Source organism: Tripterygium wilfordii, chromosome 5 (genome assembly GCF_013401445.1).
Source record: "Tripterygium wilfordii isolate XIE 37 chromosome 5, ASM1340144v1, whole genome shotgun sequence".
NCBI classification, from domain to species: domain Eukaryota; kingdom Viridiplantae; phylum Streptophyta; class Magnoliopsida; order Celastrales; family Celastraceae; genus Tripterygium; species Tripterygium wilfordii.
This window is the reverse complement of record NC_052236.1, coordinates 482,507-507,698: the sequence shown is the minus strand read 5'-3', so window position 1 is coordinate 507,698 and position 25,192 is coordinate 482,507. Positions and strand designations below refer to the sequence as shown.

At 38.2% G+C, this 25,192-nt stretch overlaps 2 protein-coding genes and 1 pseudogene across 2 annotated transcripts; 1 reads left to right on the top strand and 2 right to left on the bottom strand.

Moving 5' to 3' along the window:
- Positions 1-1,463: 1,463 nt before the first annotated feature.
- LOC119999100 lies at positions 1,464-3,795 on the bottom strand (annotated as a pseudogene).
- Positions 3,796-14,676: 10,881 nt separating this feature from the next.
- Positions 14,677-16,443, bottom strand: LOC119998378 (UDP-glycosyltransferase 91A1-like). Its single transcript, XM_038845698.1, has one exon. The coding sequence runs from the start codon at positions 16,288-16,290 to the stop codon at positions 14,887-14,889; it is 1,404 nt and encodes a 467-aa protein (XP_038701626.1). The 5' UTR covers positions 16,291-16,443; the 3' UTR covers positions 14,677-14,886.
- A 2,079-nt stretch (positions 16,444-18,522) lies between these two features.
- LOC119998415 (UDP-glycosyltransferase 91A1-like) lies at positions 18,523-20,494 on the top strand. The gene has a single exon (XM_038845743.1). The coding sequence runs from the start codon at positions 18,614-18,616 to the stop codon at positions 20,249-20,251; it is 1,638 nt and encodes a 545-aa protein (XP_038701671.1). The 5' UTR covers positions 18,523-18,613; the 3' UTR covers positions 20,252-20,494.
- Positions 20,495-25,192: the final 4,698 nt, after the last annotated feature.

Genomic DNA, 25,192 nt, shown 5'->3' with positions numbered 1-25,192 from the left:
GCCTCATGGAGTCCCATAACTCCTACCATGGCCATCATCGAGAACCCAATCAGTGATGATGATGAAGATGATCATGCGATCACCATCGATTTTGGCCAGATTTCGGTACAACAAAGCAATAGTGATGCTACGAATTTGGGCATCCTCCTCTAGGTTCCATCTTCAAACCAAATTTTTTTGTGACCCAATTAACTCGCCTCCTCCATCTCAACCACCACCTCCTCCTTTCCGACCCTGAGCATCACCTCTGAGCTTCTTCTGATAGAGTGGCTCTCCACCATTTCTACCACCTTCACCGCCACCTCTGTAGAGAAAAATTGGGAATTACGGTTGAAGGGGGTGTAGATGATATTTTTTAGAAAAAAAATAAAAATTGGGGTGTACTCATAATTGTTATGTTTTTACTTAAGTTTTATTTAGATTGATGTGTACTTTGTTAAGTGGAGAGTGCAACTAGTACTCATTATCATCCAATACATGCATACCAAATTCATATTGGCTTTTATGGTGGTGACCCCACATGGCGTGGATCATCTATTCACCTCCCAATCAATCTCCCCCTACGACCTCATCGGGGGCCCCTCATCAACCCACAATCATCCTATACATACTATCATTTTTTCCTCGAGATGATATTCTGTATCCAATGATACCTCACATCAAATATGTTTTGACTCCGAGTGAAGTGTCCGATTTTTTACACAGATGGATAGCAAACGGACTATAACATTAAATGACATATTTCTCATGTACCATCCCTATCTCAAGTAGGATTTTTTTTGTTTGCAACCACAACATTTCTTTACATGCTTCGGTAATTGCTGTGTACTCCGTCTCTGTGATTGATAGTAATATACACTTCTGTAGCCTCGACTGTCACGACAAAGCTCCCCCAACAAAAGTAATTAGGTACTCAGATTTTGATTAGATGGAATCAACATCACCTTCCATAGTTACATGTCTGCATTGGTGAAACTATCTAGCACAGTTTGAGACTCCATTTCATCGCTTGTCAATGTTATTTTTTAGGATTGGAAAGAAAAATACATACCACACCAATTGCTCACTTAAATTTTCTCCTTCTTATTTTTAGGATTCTGGGTGGAGCTTAACTTGAAATGATTTGCGAGTGGAGAAAATACTGGTTTTGCTTTGTCCATGTAAAATCTCTCCAGCACCTTTTCAATATACCAGTTATTTACAGAAACTATAAGCCGAATTCGTAACAGCAATTCCATGTGAGATTACTGTTCAAGAAATTGCTACTCGTTTTGTCATAATCGTCCACATGACACCAATTCAATACTTGCATGGCAAATTCATATTGGCTTTTATGGTGGTGGCCCCACATGGGGTGTACCACCTCTCAACATTGAAAAAAGATCAACTTCTTAATAATTGGGTACCCCAATAATTCAATGATCTCAATTATTAGGGTGTATAAACTAAAATTAAAGTGCATGTTAGAAATAGGAAATTCACTCATTATTGGCACTTTGAGAGATTTTGGTGAACTGGTGGGTTTTAACGTAATCTAGGAAATTATCCACGTAACGGTTTTGCCTATCCTTGTCTCCAAACAACTTACTCATCTCCTTAGCTTTGTCTTTGTAACACTTGCCGCCTTCTTTCACCATTACCAGAACCAGTGACTCGGCAACTGAGTTCCTTGTGAATGATCCGTCAACTTCATTTCTTGGAATGCAATACGCAAGCTCCTTCTCCTCTAAAAGCCTTGCATTAATGCCTTGATCCACATGGCATGCCAGTAGAATAAGAGGTCTCTGGAAGTGAAATGCCTCCATATTGTGGCGACTTAATCATTTTGTTTAAATGATTTGTATATATCTTTAGTCTTAATTATAGGGTCAATGTCATGATTGTCATGATTAAGGAGACAATCAATGTCATGATTTGTATATATCTTTAGCCTTCTTTAGTCTTAATTATAGGGTCAATATCATGATTGTCATGATTAAGTCTAAATATTTAGTCCTAGAGACATCAATATGTAGTTATATATGTTAGGCTTGTAACCGAGAGATCAACCACAATAATATACACAGAATATCTTTTTTTTTTTTTTTTTTTTAAGCAAAAAGATATTCTGTGTATATTATTGTTGTTGATCTCTCGGTTACAAGCCTAACATATATAACTACATATTGATGTCTCTAGGACTAAATATTTAGACTTAATCATGACAATCATGATATTGACCATATAATTAAGACTAAAGAAGGCTAAAGATATATACAAATCATGACATTGATTGTCTCCTTAATCATGACAATCATGACATTGACCGTATACAAATCATTTAAACAAAATGATTAAGTCGCCAATACTCCACTACTGAACTCCACGTCCTCTTGTTCGTTCCTCGAACCCATCTGGTAACACGAGCAACTCAGTGTCCACTTCTCCGGAAGACGAGTTTTCAATGCCCAGAAAAAGGGTAACCCGGAGAGCTCTAACCCGAGTGCTAACTCTGTAATTTCTTCCTGACTCGGTTTCGCTTCACTCCCAAATGCCACATACACTACAGACCCTCTCTCTTGCTTAACTGACCGGCGGGGAGAACCGGTTTCCCATGGATTTTCTCCAGTAGGTGTAGCCATTTCCCGTCGAAGTCAAGACAGCCCCTAACAATTATTGAGTCGCAGGATCTAATCGTGTTTTCGAAGCGAAACAAGTCCGAAACGTTTCGGTCATTCCCTGCGAATCCGTCATCAAAGATCTTCAACACCTCAAAGAGTCGGAATGACACCGTTTTAGTAACGAAGGGAACCCACTTTGGCGGAACAGTGAAATCTTCGGGTTTCGAGCGATCGTCTTGGATTTCAACGGACGGTGATGTTGGCTTAAAGAGACAAAGCGAAGAAGCTAATATTATACTGAAAAAAGAACTGTGAATCCCTAGTTCACTCGCAATCGGGGCGATCGAATACGCAGCGAAGTCGAAGAGAACCCAATTAGGGCTCCCGGTTTTGAGGAAGTCGGTTACAGGTTCTTGGAGCAAATCGTAGGCTAGCTTGAGGTAAACAACGGCGTCGTATGGGAGATCAGAGGTAGCCTCCGCGTTTTGAGGGAGGTTGTCGACGTGCGGCAGCGGAAGCGCGATGAAGTCGATGCGAGGAACTATGTTTGGAGGGAGTTTTGGAAGGCGATGAATGTTTTTGGGAGTGGAAATGAAGGAGATCCTGTGACCCTTTCCAGCTAAAAGCTTTGCAAGCCCTACGTATGGGATTATGTGACCGAAGGCTAGCCATGGAAACATGGCTATGTGAAGCTTATTATCTTGATTGCTTTCTGCCATGGATGGAATAACGGAACACAGTAGAAAGAGATGTGAATAGGGAGGACTGAGGAGAGCGCCAGAGAAAGAAGATGGTATTGTTGATCAACTCGATTTGAAAATGTATAAAGAAGAGCTTAATTAGCTACAAAAGCTCAATCGTGAAGCTTTAACAGATCAAAAGCTCACAAATCAATCATGGAGGAGTATTCTCACCAAATTTAACTCACAAAGGAGCTCTAACCAGGGATGACAATATTATCTGTGGGTAATGGGTGGGCAAAAAAATTATTGGTGTGGATATGAATGTTCCACGTACGCGTGTGGGTGTGGAGATGTATGGATGAGTGGGGTTTGCTGTAAAAAACTTTAGTGTGAACCGTTGGAAAAAAAAAATTACTGTGAACAGTTGTAATTTTTTTAAAGCCAGTGCAAAATGTATTTTTTTGGAAATATAGTGAATATGTTTTATCGGATTTATGAATTCAATGGTATTTTTTGTCCGAAATGAAAATCAAATTGAATGTGAAGAATATATGAAAATTCAAGACCATTGACTATAAATTCGAACCATGTTATTTATTTTTCATGTTCAATTTGGCTTTAGTTTGGAACGCAAAAAGATATCGCTAAACTTGTAAACTTATTCATAACATATTAATAATTTTTCGAAATAAAAAATTGCAATGGCCTTAAAAATTAATAAGCAATTCAATTGTATTATTAACAGAATCAGAGATAAAGATGATCATCACACCAACAGAAGCAGCAAGTGATAAGGATAAGGAGAGTTAGCATTTGATAAGTCTGTATTTACTATGTATATCCTTAATACACTTCTACTGTTAAGTTGAGTTGATCGGTAGAGAGCTCTGATTCGATTGTCGGAGCTTCAGTCTCTGACCTCTCTTTCGTTCGACAGCTGTTTGGAAGAGAGTTTCCAGATTATTCGTTCACGAATCACGATGTTGTAGTAGGATTTATTCCTCATGATTTGGGCCGGGCTGTTCTCAAGCCTTAGTGTTTCATATTGGGCCTTTGGCCGTCTTTTTCTTACAATACTGGTCCAAGTGAGTTCATCCTTCATTGGCCCAGATCCACATATGTATATTATATTATTTATTCACATCAAATTGTTAGTGACCGTTGGTTACAAAATTCTTAAGTGAGTCTATATGTTCAAAGCCTTCTTCTAGCCATTGATATTCAATGCAAGTTTAGGATACTTCAGAACTTCCATATGCTGCTGTTTCTTTTTATGTTTTTGCTGGCTTTGCTTTCTTTTGAGCATAGGTTTGTTGGGGGGTGATCTGCATGAGATCACTTGTTCCATCAAGAAAAATGTGCATTGATATTATCATTTTAAACATGTGTGATATTGTAGATAGTTCTAAAAAAAGTTTCCGGGAGTCCGGAATCCATCAAATTTTAATGGTCCCACAACATAAATTCCGTGCTCCGCCTGTGAAAATTTAAAATTTTTTTGCTATTGATAATCGAATTACAATATATATGGGCCACGAGTTAAAATATTGGGCCGGCTAAATATATTCATAGCCCATTGATTAAAATATATGGAGAAATTATATAGAAACTCCTTTTATACCTTGTTGTCGGAGTGAATTTTTATCAAAGTATGTAATAGGATATGTAAATGACTTTTTGAGTATGCATATTACAATTTACATACTCAATTATAGAACCCCTTGCTGGAGATGCTCTAACAATCTCTATCTTGATTTAAAAAATTACATAACTTCTGCTATAACACTGTCTTTATCAACGGTCATGATCCTCAGCATAGAGAATCGTCATACTCCACCATAAAGAATACACGCACTCATAATAGAATGTCTCTTAAATACCAACTAAATGCCCCATATCAGAGTATAAGAAAGAAGAAGATTAGTGAAGAAGAAAGGAAGCAGGAGGTACCTATTCACAGAGACTATTATGATCCTGGTAGTCTTGCTATAACTATTTTCTGCCTTTGATCATTCCTTATAGAAAAGGGAAAAAAACGTTTATGTGTTTGTATTCATGCTCTGTATGATGTTATATTGTGATGTACAGTTTGATTGTAAAGGCGCAATTTTGTGTTTGTCCTAGGGCTGGGCATCATTCCATGGACCCACCCCAAATGTTAGAGTCTCTTGCTTTTTTTTTTTTTACTTTGGACTTCAAATCCTGAAGTCCGTGGTTAGAACATTCACATTGATATCTCTTTAGAGTATGTATAATCTAGATGTTGGTTGCTCATGCAATAAGTTTGGCGTACTTCAACCGAATCTAAAACATCAAAAAATACTCACTTAGGAAATTACACATTAATAACATAATAATAAAATATAAACAACAAACGACAAACTAATCACATATAAATTTGAAACTTAATTAAAAACATACGGAAGATCTATTCGAACAATAACATCACGAGAAAATAAACATATGGAACAAAAATATTACTAAGTATTGCTATGAATGTTTTATAAATGCTACACAAGGTGAGTTTGAAGTTTGAGTATGTATTTCTCTGTCCTCGATGTGAATGTACTGGTCAATATATTCTTGAAACTCATAAGTTTATAAGAGAATCATCTTCAACCTGATCATATGTGTCTTCAATGTCAGTTGAACATGTAAATGTCATGCCGTTCATCTTCAACGATCATATTGTCATTATTGTGTAATATTATGCATGCCCACATTATATTATGAAATGTTGAACGATTGAAGTATTGAGCTGACCTGCGTATTATTGTAAATCTTGTTTGAAGGGTTGAACGTTTGTAGTTGTCGTTGAATATATTTGAGTTGATAAAATAGAGAATCTATTAAGAGATATTAATGTGATTGTTGTTATGGGGCATAGGTGAAACAATTTTGAATTGATAAAATAGAGAATCTATTAAAAGATACTAATGTGATTGTTGTTATGGGGCATAGGTAAAACAATCATATGAATTTACTTATCTTCTTGCCCCTACCATCCTTAAAAGCAAAGGGCTGAGGGCCCTGGAAGTGTGCTATTGTTAGTGGAGACTGAGATGTGACAGGACATGGCTCCTATTTCCTCTTTTCCGACATCATTGCACATGCAACCCTTGAAAAGAACATTCGTGTTTCAACATTTTTTTTCCTCGTGATGCACGAGTAAGGAGAAAAATCGAGATCATAATCATATCCTTTAATATATATATAAATTCTACTATGCTCACTTAAAATATGCATATATTTTCATCATTGATTTGAAACATGTATGACCTAAAACAGTTACCCCACTTATTTTTTCACTTATCCACACCATTAAAAAGTTGTGCGTATTTTAAATATGAAAATTAGGTGTACATTGGACAATTCTTCTCTCTATCTATATATAGGTTTTCTCTTATAAATACCCATAATAAGAATTCAAAATAAATACAGGCTTAATAGTCGTTGGATCATACCAAGAGACTAGATCAGGTCTCAAAATTTAACCCCTAAAATTCACTCCCACGTGCGTTCCTTCTTCTCTCATTCTTTCTGTCACGAACCAAACGATTCTGTGGGCGTGGAACAAGAGGCTCACACTCTCTCATCTTAGAGTTGTCTAAAGGTAATCACGACTCCTTTGCCTCTTATTAATTTGTATATTTGATATGAATCTTTGAAAAAATAAATGGATTTTGGGCATGATTGGATGTTAGGTTATGAACAAATAGTGATTGAGTTGGGGATTAATTTTGGGAATTAATTAAGAGAATTCATGTTGAGCATTCATGTTTCCAATCACTATATTGGACCGTTAGTGATTTGGATATGTTAAATTTGGTGATTTATGTTTATTGACATGATTTTCTTATACTTATTGTAATGTTGTGCTACTTGTTGTTGGTTTTTTGTCCAGTTATGGATAGTATTAGTGTTGGATGTAATGTAGAACCTCAAACAGACATGGATTCGTCGTCATCTAATGACTTAATTATGTTCCTCAAGTAAGGCAAAAAAATTGGAGCTGCACTCGTTCTTTCAACTTGAGATTTGTTGGAGCTACACTCATTCTGAAAAAATGATTCTTATTATGTAATGTTGACATCATTATTAGGATTAATGCGCTTCTTTACCAACATTAATTCAAAAAAGGAGGTTGCCTTTGCAAGTTTACCCTTTACTAGGGGCGGACTCAGGCTCCCAAGTACATGGGAACGGATTTATATAGGAAGCGAAAAAAAATAATCATAAAAAATATTTGTGGGGGTCCGGGGGTAGCGCCCCCGAAATTTTGTTGATTATTTATTAATTATGTTTTTTAAATTATGAAAAGTAACATTAAAAATTAAAATATTACGGGATACATATAAGTAATAATTGAAAGTTGATCTACAAATGTTGTTGATAATTTTTTACATTTTGAAAGTGAATTATTGGGTCTTTTTACAAGGACTCTATTATGAATTATTAATCTATGATGAGCCATTTGTTGGAATCAATTCACCTAGTGATGAGTCTTTTTTTAATTTTTTAATTATGTTGGACCTCTAAAATATAATGACAAGACTGTCAAACATATAACATAGAAGGTTAAGTTTATTCTTCTCCAATAGGAGGTATTATATAATTACAGATCTTGGACTAAGTAAGGCAACTAAATCAATCACCTCCTAATTTACAGTCCTAATTTACAATTACATTACAATCAATTTACCATATAATTACAGCCTAAATTATAGCTAATTTACAACTCTAACATCCTAATTTACAATTACATTACAATCAATTTACCATATAATTACAGCCTAAATTATAGCTAATTTACAACTCTAACACCCCCTCTCAAGTTGGTGCGTAGATATCACTCATGCCCAACTTGTCAAGAGAGTTGTAAAAAACTTTGCTGGAGACAGCTTTGGTAAGAACATCTGCCAATTGATCCTCCGTTCTTACAAATGGTACCTCAATAATATTGGCCTCCAACTTTTCCTTGATAAAATGTCGATCCACTTCCACATGTTTAGTCCGGTCATGTTGAACTGGATTATGGGCAATATTCATGGCAGCAATATTATCACAGTAAAGCTTCATAGGTTTGTTAGACTTAAAACCTAGATCCTTCATCAAACCTCTTATCCACAACAATTCACATATTCCATGAGACATACCTCGGTACTCAGCTTCTGCACTTGATCTTGCAACAACCTTTTGTTTCTTACTTCTCCATGTAACAAGATTCCCACCTACAAAGGAAAAATAGCCAGAAGTAGAACGTCGATCAGTCAGAGAACCAGCCCAATCAGCATCTGTGTATCCTTCGACATCCAAGTGACCTTGTTTAGAGAACATTAAACCCTTGCCAGGTGCAGTCTTCAAATACCTTAGAATTCTTACAACGGCATCCATATGACTATCTCCTGGAGCATGCATAAATCGGCTAACCATACTTACAGCATAAGCGATGTCGGGTCGCGTATGTGATAAGTAAATTAGCTTCCCGACAATCCTTTGATATCGTTCCTTATCAAAATCTGCCGAACTTGGACATTCACACAACTTATGATTTTGCTCTATTGGGACCTCACTAGGCTTGCAGTCAAGCAGTCCTGTTTCAGCTAGTAAATCAAGAATATATTTTCGTTGTGATAGGAAGATACCGTTTCTTGATCTGGCAACTTCTATCCCAAGAAAATATTTAAGATCACCCAATTTTTTCATCTCAAATTCAGTAGTCAGGTACTTTTGTAACTCAACAATTTCATCTTTATCATTACCAGTCACAACCATATCATCAACGTAAATAATTAAGGCAGTCACTTTACCTCGTTTATGCTTAATAAACAGAGTGTGATCATAATTACTCTGTCTATAGCCAAACCTCTTCATGGACAGAGTAAACCTTCCAAACCATGCTCTAGGAGACTGTTTTAGCCCATATAGTGATTTCTTTAATTTACACACCACTCTTTCCTTCGTAGCTGACATTCCAGGAGGGAGATCCATATACACCTCTTCTTTCAATTCTCCGTGCAAAAAAGCATTCTTGACATCAAATTGTAGAAGAGGCCAGTCAAGATTGGCAGCTAAGGATAATAGTACACGGATTGTATTCATCTTTGCTACTGGGGCAAAGGTCTCTTGATAGTCCACGCCAAAAGTCTGTGTATATCCTTTTGCTACCAACCTTGCTTTGTACCTTTCAATCGAGCCATCCGCTTTATGTTTTATTGTAAAGACCCATCTGCATCCCACGGTCTTCTTCCCTCTAGGTAAGGGAACTAGTTCCCATGTAGAATTTTTTTCAAGAGCACTCATTTCATCAGTCATGGCTTTATTCCATCTAGGATCTGCTAGAGCATCCTGCCACTTACTTGGAATAGATACAGAAGATAAATGATATACAAAAGATGCATATGACTCAGATAACCTATGTGATGAGACATGATGGCTAACAGGATATTTAGTTTTGGCATTTAAATCAGGTACATATTGGGATTTTGGTATGCCACGAGTTAGTCGTTGGGGAAGACTATATTTTCTAGGTTCAAGATTATCGGTTAACGCACCATGAGATTTAGAATTGGATGGATCACTAGAGAGTATATCAGTTAAGTCAAGTGTTACCTCAGGTTCAAGAACCAAAGTTGTTGGAGGAGCCGAAGGTGATGGTGTAGACGGGGGGTGAGTAACCACTTGTGCAGGTTCAGTAGAGACATTTTCATTCATAGTGGAGGCAGCTGGTTCTGGTTCACTAGGGGCAGATTCATCATCAATTTCATTAACAATGGGAGGAATATCAGCTGCCAGTTCATCAACAGTGGGAGTAATTGTTGGAAAATTCTGTGGGATCTTTTCTTCGAAGTTGAGTATCTCCCCCTGAAGAGAAGAGCCACACACTGGATGTTTAAAGTAGCCGTGATCTTCATCAAAGACCAAATCCATCGTCACATAGGTCTTTTTGGATGGAGGGTGGAAGCACTTGTAGCCCTTTTTGGATGGAGAGTATCCAATAAAAACACACTTCAAAGCACGGGGTTCGAGTTTGGTTCTTTCATTCGAATGAAGGTGCACGTATGTAGTGCATCCGAAGATCTTTGGAGGCAAGTCAGGAATGGGAGGTAGAGTGAAGTATGAGGAGAGGGTATGTAATGGGGTCTGGTAGTGAAGGACTTTGGATGGAACTCGGTTGATCAGGTATACGGCAGAGGAAATGGCATCCCCCCAAAGATATTTGGGTACAACATTGTCAATGAGTAGGGATCGGGCTACTTCCAATAGGTGACGATTTTTACGCTCGGCCACTCCATTTTGTTGAGGAGACTGAGAACATGAAGTTTGATGGATAATGCCATGCTCTTTAAAAAAAGAAGCAAGGCTATGGCTCAAGTATTCCCCTCCATTATCTGACCGGAGAACCTGTATTGTGACTTTAAACTGATTCAGAATCATCCTGTAAAATTCTTGAAAAACCATGCAGACATCACCCTTTTTTTTGAGTAAATAAGCCCATGTCATCCTAGTGCAATCATCAATAAAAGTGACAAACCAATGCTTATCACCAGTTGTAGAAATATTGGAGGGGCCCCACACATCCGAATGAATCAAACCAAAAGGCTTTGTAGTTTTATTCTCACGTGATGGAAAAACAGCACGATGACTCTTTGCTAAAGCACAAGTCTCACACTTAAAATCCAAAACATTACAGTGCACAAAAAGTGAGGGAAAAAGATACTTAAGATAGCTAAATGACGGATGTCCAAGGCGTCGGTGCCACAACCAAATTTGTTTTTCATTCGGACTTCCACTAATACTGATATGAGCTTGACCCACTTCTTTAGCATCTGGCACTGCAGCGTCCAAGTAGTATAGACCCCCCCGTCGCTCACCATGCCCAATCGTCTCCTTGGTAAGAAGATCCTGAAAGTAACAATGAGTAGGAAGAAACGTGGCAGAACATTGAAGTTGGTCAAGTAAGCGTCCAACAGATAACAAATTGCAATCTAAGGATGGAACAAGTAACGTGGAAGACAAAGTTAATTTCGGAGTAGCTGAGATAGATCCTATTCCAGTAACAGGTGAAGAAACACCATTGGCATTAGTAATATGAGGTTTAGGGGAGTTACCAGATAAATGTGAAAATTGGGTAGAATCATGAGTCATATGATCTGTTGCACCAGTATCAATTATCCATGTACTATCACAAGCAGTAGTAGAATTATGTAAAGCAGAACTAGGAGTACCTGATGTCACAACATTAGCTGAGGAAGGGGATTGAGCATCTTCAGAGGCACGGGTAACCTTTGCCACTCCTTCGTTCTTCTTATTGCCTTTGAATTCTGCCCACCATTCGGGATACCCATGAAGTTTAAAACATTTATCACGCATGTGATTACTCTCTCCACAATGGGTACATTTTCGGTCATCAGGTTTCTTGGCATCAAATTTCTTGCCATCTAGTTTAAAACCAGATGACAATGGTCGAGATGAGTGAGAATGTCCTTTAACCTTCATCACCATTCCTTCGGATGGTACACTACCCATCATTGTAGTTTGCCTGTTTGCTTCAGCACACACCATAGCATAAGCTTCAAAAAGAGAGGGTAATGGTGTTGTAGATAATACCTTGCTTCGGACATAGTCCAGATTTGAGTCCAGGCCAGCAAGAAACTCATACAGACGTTGTTCATTGATTTCTTCCTGTCGAGCAAGGATATATTCCGGATTGGTAAGCTTACTAGGCCGGAGAGAGTCAATTTCCTGCCATATTGTTTGCAAAGCACCATAATAATCAGTTAAAGATCCACCATTTTGGGTAGTTCCAAAACCTTGCCGATACAACGCATATAAGCGTGAGGAGTCTTGGTCCACCGTATATGTTTTTTTAACAGTTTCCCATACCGCGTGGGCGGTATCCAAACGGTTGAATATCGTACGTATATTTTTGGCCATCGAATTAAGAAGCCAAGACAACACCATACTATTTTCCTCTTCCCAAGTATCGAAAGTAGCATCACTTTCCTTAGGAGCTTGCTTTTTCCCATTGATATAACCCGACTTGCCGCGACCAGTGATGTAAAGTCGGGCACTTCGAGACCAAGCATCATAGTTGGATCCATCCAACTTCTCAGGTGTAATCTGCAAAGTCATATCTTGAGGAGTGATGGTAGAGGATTTAGGGACAACAATTTCTTTAGATGTAGCCATTGACAAGTGTAGGATACAGCAATAATAATGGCACGGAAGAGAGGAAAGCACCAACAAGAATGGTAGGTCAAGCACAAATATAGAGCAGCAAGAATAATGGCCCAAGTCAGACAACAAGGTGCAGCGGAAGACACAGCAGAGTGAAGGAAACAAACAAAGATAGCAAAAAAAAGGGACAAACACAATAGCAATACGGCAAAGGGTTAGTGCAGTAAACGCACGGTAGGAGATAAAATACTAGGGTTTTTGCTCCGATACCATGTCAAACATATAACATAGAAGGTTAAGTTTATTCTTCTCCAATAGGAGGTATTATATAATTACAGATCTTGGACTAAGTAAGGCAACTAAATCAATCACCTCCTAATTTACAGTCCTAATTTACAATTACATTACAATCAATTTACCATATAATTACAGCCTAAATTATAGCTAATTTACAACTCTAACATCCTAATTTACAATTACATTACAATCAATTTACCATATAATTACAGCCTAAATTATAGCTAATTTACAACTCTAACAAAGACTAAGCATATTTCATTTAGGTATTTTAAATACAATGACAAAACTACACAAAACAGCCTTTTGGCCTCATTGAGGTTACCATTTCTGATGAATCCATCCACAAGAGTGGCACAAACAAAGACATCAGGAATAATATTTTGGTCAAGCATCTCGGAAATTAGTTAAATTCTCAACTGCTTCAACTTTGCAACCATGCTTAAATCGTGGCAACTCTGTCCTAAAAACCTGCAAATCTGTAACTTAATCCAAGCATTAATCAACTATTGTTCGATTTCGTCCCAAATCGTCGCAATCACACCAGAATCTTGAATCGAAATAGCACCACATAATCACGGATTCAACAATTTCGTTGTTCACGATTTGAAAACTCTCTGTCTGGGTCTTCGAGTGAGTCAAGCAAGAGAGTGAGAGAAGCAAGAGGAGATATTATGGTTCATTTTGGGAAGAGAAGGAGTGGAAAGGCTGGCTATGGTGGTTCGGCTCGCGATAGATACATGGGGAAGGAGCAGTTGGTTCTCGATAGAGAGAGAATGAGAGATGACGCGAGTGGGAGTGAATTTTAGGGGTTAAATTTTAAGATTTGATATGCTCCCTTAGTATGATCCAACGGCTATTAAGCATGTACTTATTTTGAGTCATTATTATGGGTACTCATAAGAGAAAATCGATATATATATACAGAAATTCTCCTATGTAAACCACCAAAAGTGTGGATCAATTTTGTGGAATTGTTATTCAACCATAGATATAGTGGGTCCCACAGTAAATGTGTGGCCTCTACTTTTATTGTATTTTATAACAACCATTGGATTTAAGTTCACAAAATTGATCCACGTAACAGAATATATATATTAAGTTGATAAAATAGAGAATTTATTAAGAGATATTAATGTGATTGTTGTTATGGGGCATAGGTAAAACAATCATATGAATTTACTTGTCTTCTTGCTCCTTCAACTATCCATAAAAGCAAAGGGCTGAGGGCCCTAGAAGTGTGTTTATTTTTTGTGGAGAGTGGAAACTGAGATGTGACGAGATGGCAAAGGGTGCAACTGGGTGGTTTACCGTTCAACTCTTTGAAATCTGCATAAATCCTGACCCGCCCATTGAAGATGTCTTGTGCACCGTACCACACCTTATTTTATTTTTTTATTAAATTTATACCACTTCATTGTCTTTTTGCCAGCGAATTAGCTGGCATAATGGCCCAAATTTAAGAGGGAAAAAAGAAGAAGTTAAAAAGAGTGACTCTCTTGCGCCCAAATAGGCCATAACAATGTGTCCGTTTGGACGTGTTGTGCGGTGATGTGAGGTCTAAAACTATTATGACGTGAGCTCTAAAACTGTGATGCTGTGAGATTAGTTCAAACACAAAGTTATTTGGCACAACACATTTAAAACTGTGATGCAGTGCGGTGCTGTGATGCGCGTTTGACGTATCTAAATTACGGTTATATTAGATGACTAATAATATTAATATAAAATCACTTAATTATGTGGGACAATTCAACATATATTGTAAGCATTTGAGAGTGCTGTGAAGTGAAGTGAGGTGTTGCGAAGTAAAAAGATGTGGTGCTGTGAGGTGAGTTCTGTTGGATAAAAAGCGTTTGACGTGTCACAAAAAACTGTGGTGCTGTGAGGTGAAGTGCACCTCTAAACGTAGTACAAACACATTGTTAAACCACACCAATCATTATTACTCCACAACAACAAACATTTAAAAATAAGAAAGAAAAATGCGAAGTATTTTAGTGTTTTTTTTGTCTTAGCTATCCCAACATAATTCATATGAATTTGAGATAACTGTGGCAATAAAACACTCGATCCATAAGACTACTCAATAGGAAATTCACTCATTATTGGCACCTTGAGGGACGTTAGTGGTGGGTTTTAACGTAATCCAGGAAATTATCCACGTAACGGTTTTGCCTATCCTTGTCTCCAAACAACTTACTCATCTCCTTCGCGCGCTCTCTGTAGAACTTCCCTTCTTTCACTATTACCAAAACCAGTGACTCGGCAACCGAGTTCCTTGTGAATGATCCGTCAACTTCATTTCTTGGTATAGAATACGCAAGCTCCTTCTCCTCTAAAAGCCTTGCATTAGAGCCTTGATCGGCATAGCATGTCAGTAGAATAAGAGGTCTCTGGAAGTGAAATGCCTCCACTACTGAACTCCAACCCGAGTGAGTCAGCATCCCGCCCACTGAGTCATGGCTCAGTATCTTAAGTTGAGGAACCCAACTCGTGTACACCACTCCACGTCCTCTTGTTCGTTCCTCGAACGCATCTGGTAACTCGAGCAACTCAGTGTCCACTTCTCCGCGACGGGTCTTCAACGCCCAGAAAAATGGTAGCCCGGATTGCTCTAACCCGAGTGCTAACTCGGTAAGTTCGTCTTGCCTCGGTTTCGCTTCACTACCAAATGCCACATACACTACAGACCCTCTCTGTTTCTTGTCTAACCATTCTTTGATCCACCGCCATGTGTCCCCATCACCTCCCGAATCATACTCTGTCGTGGGTAACTGACCAGCAGGGAAAACCGGTTTCCCGTGGATTTCCTCCAGTAGGTGTAGCCATTTCCCGTCGAAGTCAAGACAGCCTCTGACAATTATGGAGTCACAGAATCGAATAGCGGTTTCGTGGCGAAACAAGTCCGAAACGTGTCGGTCATCGGCCGTCAATGCACCTTCAAAGATCTTCAACGCTTCAAAGAGTCGGAACGACACTGTTTTAGTCGCAAAAGGGACCCACATCGGCGGAACAGTGAAATCTTCGGGTCTCAAGCGATGGTCTTGGATATCAACGGACGGTGATGTTGGCTTTGCGATACAAAGCGTTGAAGCTATCATTATACTGAAAAAAGAACTGCGAATCCCCAGTTCGCTCGCAATCGGGGCGATCCAATAGGCAGTGAAATCGAAGAGAACCCAATTGGGGCTCTGGATTTTGAGGAATTCTGTTACGGGTTCTTGCAGCAAATCGTAGGCTAGCTTGAGGTAAACAACGGTGTCGGATGGGAGATCAGAGGTGGCCTCTGCGTTTGGAGGGAGGTTGTGGACGTGCGGCAGAGGAAGCGCGATGAAGTCGATGTAAGGAGCTATGTTTGAAGGGAGTTTTGGAAGGCGATCGATGTTTCTGGGAGTAGAAATGAAGGAGATCTTGTGACCCTTTCCAGCTAAAAGCTTTGCGAGCTCTAGGTATGGGATTATATGACCGAAGGCTAGCCATGGAAACATCGCTATGTGGAGCTTATGGTCTTGATTGCTTTCTGCCATGGATGGAATAATTGAACACAATAGAAAGAGAAGCGAATATGGAGGCCGGAGAGGAGGAGTATATGAAGGCAAATTTGATATTATTTGGGCATTCAGAGTATAAGAAAAAGATGATTGGTGAAGAAGAAAAACAAACAGAGGTGAAATAGCACCGACTCATGCATCCTCTGTATACAAAGGATCATATATGGTCATGGATGTGACTAAACAAATAAAATAATGAAACATTGACTGTTGCAATTTTGGACTGACTAAATTGGAAGTTGGAATTATCTTTTAACTCAACCTCACATGTGACACAACGATAATTTTTTACTGGCAGAACAAAATATATCGGAAAACGTGTATTGTTGATGTGGTTCGTCCAATAAAATATTTTGGTATAACTCTGTAAATTCATTGGCTTCATTTTTGATTTAATAGAGATGGGTCTCAATATTAATTTTGTTGTAGATATGAGTGTGTTTTGTTGTGAGACCCACTTTAAAAGCAAAAACAAGCCATTTGAAGAGCCAACCAATGTCCATGGCTACATATTTGTCACAACAAAATTGACCCAACAAATCAACACCGTTGCACCTCTTATACACAACACATGCCAAAAGTGATTCGTAGAATCCAGCCTCTGTCAGAGAGAGGTCCAACGTTTTGGTTTATTGCTATTAATAAGTGCGTTCTTGAGTTAAATACGAAGTGAGGGCCTTATCAGAAAGTGTTGAGACAAGGGTTGAGTTCGAGGTCAAAGTCGAGGTGACTAAGAACTAAAGTCGAGAAGATATAAGTTTGATATTAAGGATGTAGGCTGGACGTCGTCGACATGAGGGATCAATGTTGTCGACAACATGAGATCTTATTCTCTACGAAAAGACAAATCGATGTCGAAACGAGAGGAATTATGAAGTAGCATCAAAAGAGGTATTCAGAGGTTAGAGTTAGTCACAACGGAGAGAGCAATAGACTTACTATAGCTATACGATCATACTTGTCATTGATTTGTAGGTTTTGCTGAATTAACGAAGGATCGGGTCTTCTTCTTGAAGGAATGGGCTTCATGTTGGGATGTGTTCTTTTCTCTTGTTGGGCCTATTAACTTTACCTTTAGGGTAGCTTTAGTCACACCCCGATGTTTTCTAAAGACACCTCGTCAACTGATTTTTACAAGGGATGGTCAACTTAGATTGGGGTGTCTTTAGAAAAAACCGGGGTGTGACTAAAGTTACCCTTACCTTTATTTATTAATTTATATTGTCAAGCCCATACAAGTTCAAATATGTATTTTATCGTTTCTTGTCTCATCAAAGATAGATAGACGTTTTAGGGTTTAGGTCTTCGTGAATATTTTAACCAATTAGCTCGCGGTTTTAATAGCAATGGGTCTAGACCTGCATGTTGGGTGAGTTGGCAAAAGGTGCGCAAGCCTAAGAACAAAGGAGGCACAGGCTTTTGTGTGTAAATTTTGAATTATTGTTAGCAAAAGCTTCCTCAAAATAGTTCTCTACCACACATTTTCGGGATCAATGTCACATTAATCAATGATCGGTATTTGTATGAATTATTGGAATTGTTTGTGTATAGTCAACTCAGAGACCCGATTGACCATAATTATGCTCATTGCTCGTATCCAGCATCGTCAAACAAAGCTTGAAGAAAAATTATGATTTCATGGTGACGACATTATCACCAACAGTCTACTCCACTTATACATAACACAATATTTTTGTGTTAAAACACAAAAAACGTGTTCCTAACATTTGATTTATAGTTACTAAAATAATCAAACGATTAAACAATTTGAACAATTAATCGGACTATTAAATAACTCTAATAATTAATCAAATGATTAAATAGTTCTAAAAATTAACCAAACGATTAAATAATCTCCTAAACAATTATAACAATCAATCAAATTAATAAATAATTCTAACGCTTATATTATTATATAAATAAATGACTAACAAAATGAAAAAACAAACACGTAAAATTTGTAAAAATCAAAAGACACGAAAACTGTCAGAACTTACAAAACATGTAGCGACGAATAGGGAAGGCGACGGAAGAGAACTTTCCGACGCTGGTAACACCTGTGGAGGAGAAGAGCGGTGACAAGTGTCTTTTTTTTGTTTTTAGGTTAATGACGATGCGAGCTGTCGCACTTGGTTATATATTTAATGAGGCAGTAGTGTCATTAAGCAAAACCCTTTCTTAGTTACAATGACGCTACTAGTACCGTTTTATATAATGACACTCATTAGGCGTTTTTTTTTATCCAAAATTATATGTGTTCATAATTTTGGTATCTATAATTGTTCATAATCTAGGTGGCATGAGCAGAAGTGTGGACCCACTGTTGGACACTCTCAATCCATTACCAGACGACATAAGAGATTTTATGGATAACTGTTCATTCATTCTTCTTCTTCGATCTTCACCAATCTTCTTCTTATACTCTGAATGTCCAAATAATATCAAATTTGCCTTCATATACTCCTCTCCATACTCGCTTCTCTTTCTAGTGTGTTCAATTATTCCATCCATGGCAGAAAGCAATCAAGACCATAAGCTCCACATAGCGATGTTTCCATGGCTAGCCTTCGGTCATATAATCCCATACCTAGAGCTTGCAAAGCTTTTTGCTGGAAAGGGTCACAAGATCTCCTTCATTTCCACTCCCAGAAACATCCATCGCCTTCCAAAACTCCCTCCAAACATAGCTCCTCGCATCGACTTCATCACGCTGCCGCTGCCGCACGTCCACAACCTCCCTCAAAACGCGGAGGCCACCTCTGATCTCCCATATGATGCCGTTGTTTACCTCAAGCTAGCCTACGATCTGCTTCAAGAACCCATAACCCATTTCCTCAAATCCAGGAGCCCCAATTGGGTTCTGTTCGACTTCGCTGCCTATTGGATCGCCCCAATTGCGAGTGAACTAGGGATACACAGTTCTTTTTTCAGTATATCGTTAGCTTCATCGGTTTGTCTCGCTAAGCCAACATCACCGTCCGTCGATATGCAAGACGATCGCTTGAAACCCGAAGATTTCACCGTTCCGCCGAAGTGGGTCCCTTTCGTTACTAAAACAGTGTCGTTCCGACTCTTTGAGGTGTTGAAGATCTTTGATAGCGCAGTGGCAGGGGATGACCGAAACGTTTCGGACTTTTTCCGCCTCGAAAACACGATTAGATCATGTGACTCAATAGTTGTCAGAGGCTGTCTTGACTTCGACGGGAAATGGCTACACCTACTGGAGAAAATCCACGGGAAACCGATTTTCCCTGCCGGTCAGTTACCCACGACAGACTATGATTCGGGAGGCGATGCCGGTACCTGGCGGTGGATCAAAGAATGGCTAGACAAGCAACAAAGAGGGTCTGTAGTGTATGTGGCATTTGGGAGTGAAGCGAAACCGAGTCAGAACGAACTTACCGAGTTAGCTCTCGGGTTAGAGCTCTCCGGGTTGCCCTTTTTCTGGGCATTGAAGACTCGTCTTGGAGAAGTGGACACTGAGTTGCTCGTGTTACCAGATGGGTTCGAGGAACGAACAAGAGGACGTGGAGTCGTGAACACGAGTTGGGTTCCTCAGCTCAAGATACTAAGTCATGACTCAGTGGGTGGGATGTTGACTCACTCGGGCTGGAGTTCAGTAGTGGAGGCATTTCACTTCCAGAGACCTCTTATTCTACTGGCATGCCATGTGGATCAAGGCATTAATGCAAGACTTTTAGAGGAGAAGGAGCTTGCGTATTCCATACCAAGAAATGAAGTTGACGGATCATTCACAAGGAACTCAGTTGCCGAGTCACTGGTTCTGGTGATGGTGAAAGAAGAAGGGAAGTGCTACAGAGACAAAGCCAAGGAGATGAGTGAGTTGTTTGGAGACAAGGATAGGCAAAACCGTTACGCGGATAATTTCCTGGATTACGTTAAATCCCACCACCAACGTCCCACAAAGTGCCAATAATGAGTGAATTTCTTATTCCGTAATCTTAGGGATTACATTGTTTTTTTGTCTCACTCATCATTTTTATATTATGACCCAGAAAAGTCTCCCCATGCAGTGACACAGTGAGGGTTTGTGTTGGGAAATGATGATTGTGATTGATGTTGGGGTCCTCTTCATTGAGAGAGGCAGATGTGATAAATGATAGTGGTGGTTTGGTTGCAAGTGTTAAATTAATATTTATGTCAAAAATATTGGATGTCATATAATCTTATGCAGATCTTATCTTATATTTCCATACAAAAAAATAATATAGAAAGATTATTTTCAAGAAGAGTTGAATCTGTACCACCCGTGTACAACTAGCCACTGTATCCATAATGTAAACTATTAAAACAATAATGATGGAAAACTATGGCAATCGAGGAGTCGGTCCAAACAACTTACTTCACAAATGTGTGTTACTTAAAATGCGCCGCCTGCATATAGGAACACTACTAGTATATATGTGTTGGCTCTATTTGGCTGCAGGCGTCAAAAGGTCCATCTTATCCTTTATGGTGACGAGATCGTTGTGCTGATCAAACGATTGTAGGTGTGTCAAAGACTTACAGTCAATCTCAAAGCGTGAAAAACATAGCTTGTTGGGATTGCACTCGTAATCTAACTTCTAAAACAAACGATTGTAAGAATAAAATGGTTAAATCATGACCTCAACATGAAACTTTAAGGAACTCTAGATTCATTGAAGTGTGCTTCACTAGAACATTCACAAATGGAAGAAAATACTGGAACATAATACTTCATTGATGAACGAAATATATACATGATGGGTGGAAAACAAGTGATTGCATGAACAAAACTGAAAAATGACTGAGTATTTGTAGACAATAGCTAAATAGCTTGAATGCTTAAAAACTAAGATGATTTATGTCATTGGGCTGGATTTTTGTGTTGATTCCTTCCACCAGCTTTATACTTCCATTAAACCTCCATGAAAACTGAATAACTGGCCATGACTGTCAGTGTTCCGAAATTCCCACAAGTGTGCTCCACCTTCTTCAACTGTTGAGCCAGTAACTTTGTGAGGTGTGGCACTTGCTTCATGTCTCTGCTAACTTCTTGCAAGTTGTTGTTCCATGATTGTAGGCAACTACCATAATAAAACCATCTTGATTTGATCTTATATTATATTTAACCATACATCTTGGGCAAGCTCTTTATACTAATTTCATGGCCCAATCCTCCCATTTTCATTAGGCCCAAATTGACTTCCATCAGACTGTCCCGTGACACAATGGTGCAGTCCAAAACTTTCCACCTCTGTCAGGCCCAATCTTTAAGCCAAGCCCAACCCTTTTGGCCTGCAAGAATATGGTGTAGACAATATGTAGACACGCACACTTCAACCAATCTTTTACCAAATCCAAATAATTAATTGACGTTAAGGATTTGATTATGATGTCGATTTTTCTCCTTACTCGTGCATCACGAGGAAAAAAAAATGTGAATCCCCATTATAACATCAACAATGCAACCCTCCCAAGTGCTGAAAACATGAAGGCTTTCTTTGGTTCATATGAGGAACGGGAACTATAACAAAAACCCGAATGAAAACAGCGCAAAGGTAATGGGATGATAATATTTGGTTGGTGTGGATGCATCAAGAGTCTATCAACTACACTGTGAGGTATTATCTATCCGTCAGAATGGAGGTTCTATTATTTTTATTTTGGCAAACTACAAAAAAATATGGCAAGAACTTGATTTTCATGACTGTATGATGAAGTGTGCAAATGATTTATTGTGACATATACTACATAGGTTAATTCTCATACGGGGAGTATTTCTTTTTGGCTTGTCTTGACTCTTGACTACTGGCGGATCTACATTGGTGTCAGGGTCATTTTTGAAAAAAAAATATTTAGTTATGTATAAGTTTGGGCTAAAATCATATACTATATAGTGATAGGTAACTCATAGGAGCCCAAGTCTTTTAAATGAAATTTTAAAACGTTTTAATTCTCAAAATACATGTTAGATTTTTTTTAAAAAATACACATTCGGAATCAACGCATAAAACTCTTTCTAACAAGATCTATTGTCGATGAGTTTTATCAGATAAATCTTAATTCCATTGGTTTTTTAAATGAAATTTCTTAATTTTTTTTTCCAATGGAATTTTCAAAAATAAAGAATTCATAACTAAAACAATGAATTCTAAACTGTACTTTAAAAAATAGTAGAATCTATATTAAAACAATAAATTTTGGACAATGAATTCTGGGATAAAAGAGTGGAAATAAAAATATTTCATTGATTAAATGGATTAAATAAACCTATTGGGTTTCCATGGACTGTCAAACTGATGAGTTATATGTCATTTTTTATTGCTGTCAGGGTGGGCTCAATCCCACCATTTTTGAAAAAAAATACTTAGTTATATATAAGTTTGGGCTAAAATCATATACTATATGTAAATTGTAAAGTGACAATTTCACTAGACTAAGCCCACCTTGAGTTATGAGCCCATTGAATTTTTATGTTGATAGCCCAGCCCATACCACCATACTAGAAAACCTTTGTCGTGTCACGTCTTTTGTCGACAATCTAGGTTTCACTCCCTCAATTTGAAACACGGTAAACCGCAAATGAATCCGTTTAATTCATTCTCTCATTTTGATAAGGGAAAGCTACTTCAACTAGCAGAATATTATCCGAAAGACTTCCGAATTAGTCTCATTTTGATAAGGGAAAGCTACTTCGACTAGCAGAATATTATCCGAAAGACTTCCGAATTAGTCATATGGAAATTTAGTGATCAACTTGATACTTATATTGTTAATATATGCATTAGCAATGATTTTGCTAACCTGAATGGAATTGGTAAGTTTGCTAGCAAAATGATCGAAACTGAAAGAAATAAAGCGTATCTTTTGATATGTTTGCTTTTGACTTTGGCATTGATCTTGTTAGTTGCTATTGCCACGATTATGAAAAGATTTTAAAAGATGAAAACTCGATGCGGTCAATTGCAATCTATAAGGCCTTTATCATTGTAATAATACATGATTTTCTGTCTAATTTTTTATTGTTGTTGTTGATACTATTTTTAGTTACTCTCGATTTAGAAATCAAGAACCTCTAGTCCCCTTGCGTTTCGTTTTTTTAATCCGCCATTGGTCACGTACTTGCTACCAAACCACTTTCAAATATACAAACCGTTTATGCAAGCTAATTGTCTAGATGCTATGCTTGGGGAAAAGATTGGAGAAGGGGCTGCGATGAACTCTCGAAAAAAACGCCTACCTCAAATAAGGATCGGAAGTGCATCACTGTAATGATACCTGGTCAAAATGTGGATAGATGCTTTTGATTCCATAGATATCCGAATTGACATCAAAGGGGAAGAAGGCGTCCCAGGTGTCTTCCAATGCTAAGGAGGATGGCACTAATCAAAGGAAAGTTTTTCCCAAAATAACACTACACGCCACTGTCAGTGGCGTGTTCTTTACAACTTTTATACAATTATGCCATCACAGGTGGCGTGATATATTTTGGATTAGTCATGCCATCACATATGGCGTGACTAGTGCAATTTTTGTTTCACGCCATCCGTGAAAGTAATATTTGTTCATTCACGCTAATTGGAGTGGCGTGAATGAACAAAACAAATACATATATATGTATCTATCTATATATATATATATACATCTATATACATACATACGTATAGAAATATACATGCATACATATATACATACATACATATATTCATATATATATATACACACAAAATAATTCTTCTATGTGAGCCAAAAGTGTGAACCAATTTTGTGAACCTACTTTTCAACCATAGATGTGATGGGTCCCATAAAAAATTTATAGTCCCCACTTTTGTTTTGTTTTATTACAATCATTGGATTTGAAGTTTACAAAGTTGGTTCACATAGGATAATTCCTCTATATATGTGTGTATATATACATGTATAGGAATTCTCCTATGTGAACCAACTTTATAGACCAAAATCCAACGGTTGTGATAAAGCACAACATAAGTGGGGGTCACATATTTATTATGGGACCCACAATATCTATGGTTGAAAAACAAGTCCACAAAATTGATCCACACTTTTAGTCCATGATAGTTATGATAATACCTATTGTTTTTGGTAGAAATATCCCCCTCTTAAGCTTTCTTTTGATAAATAATGAGTGTATTTATGTGTTGATTTGTATTTTGATAGGTTGATTGCGGTTTGGATGAAAAGCGACGGAAAAAGGGCTGAATTGAAGAAAATGTCCACCGACCTTCGTGTGTTCAAATAGTCATAACTTTCTGTCACGTTATTGGAATTGAGCGCAACAAAATGCATTGGAAACTAGACATCTCAAGCTTTCCGTAGAATCTAAAATCATGCAAATCGGAGGTCATATGGAGAAGTTATGGTCATTTGAATCATGTGCCTAGGGGTAACGCGCCTAGGCGTGGCGCGCCTAGACGCACAAATTGTGCACGCCCAGGATCACTCCTGCACGCCCAGTCCAGAGAGTTGGACTTGAATTTTAAGTTGTGCACGCCTAGGATCACGCCTAGGCGTGCGCCTAGGCGTGTTCCTAGGCGTGGTGCGCCTAGGCGTGAAAACAACGCGCCTAGGCGTGAAAAGCAATTTTCTGAGGTGTTTTAAGTCGCGATTTGTCCGAGCTACGGGAGACTTTTTAACCTAGAACTGAATTTCTGGGGAGCGAAAGCAGAGGGGGAAGGCGATTCTTGGAGCTAGGAGGAGAGATTCTTCAGCTCAACTTGGATTTACTCAACTAATTGGGTTTATTCATGATTTTCTCATCTCTCCTTTTGTGTTTTTCTCTCATTATGTGTAACTAAATCTCTTGTGCCAAGGCTAGGTTGAAGCCTTGGGTTTGATGACTTTGTTTATGACTTGATTTACATACATATGAGTT

Coding starts and splice junctions, on each gene's coding strand:
- LOC119998378 (XM_038845698.1), bottom strand. CDS start 16,290: ATGGCAGAAAGCAATCAAGACCATAAGCTCCACATAGCGATGTTTCCA.
- LOC119998415 (XM_038845743.1), top strand. CDS start 18,614: ATGAGCAGAAGTGTGGACCCACTGTTGGACACTCTCAATCCATTACCA.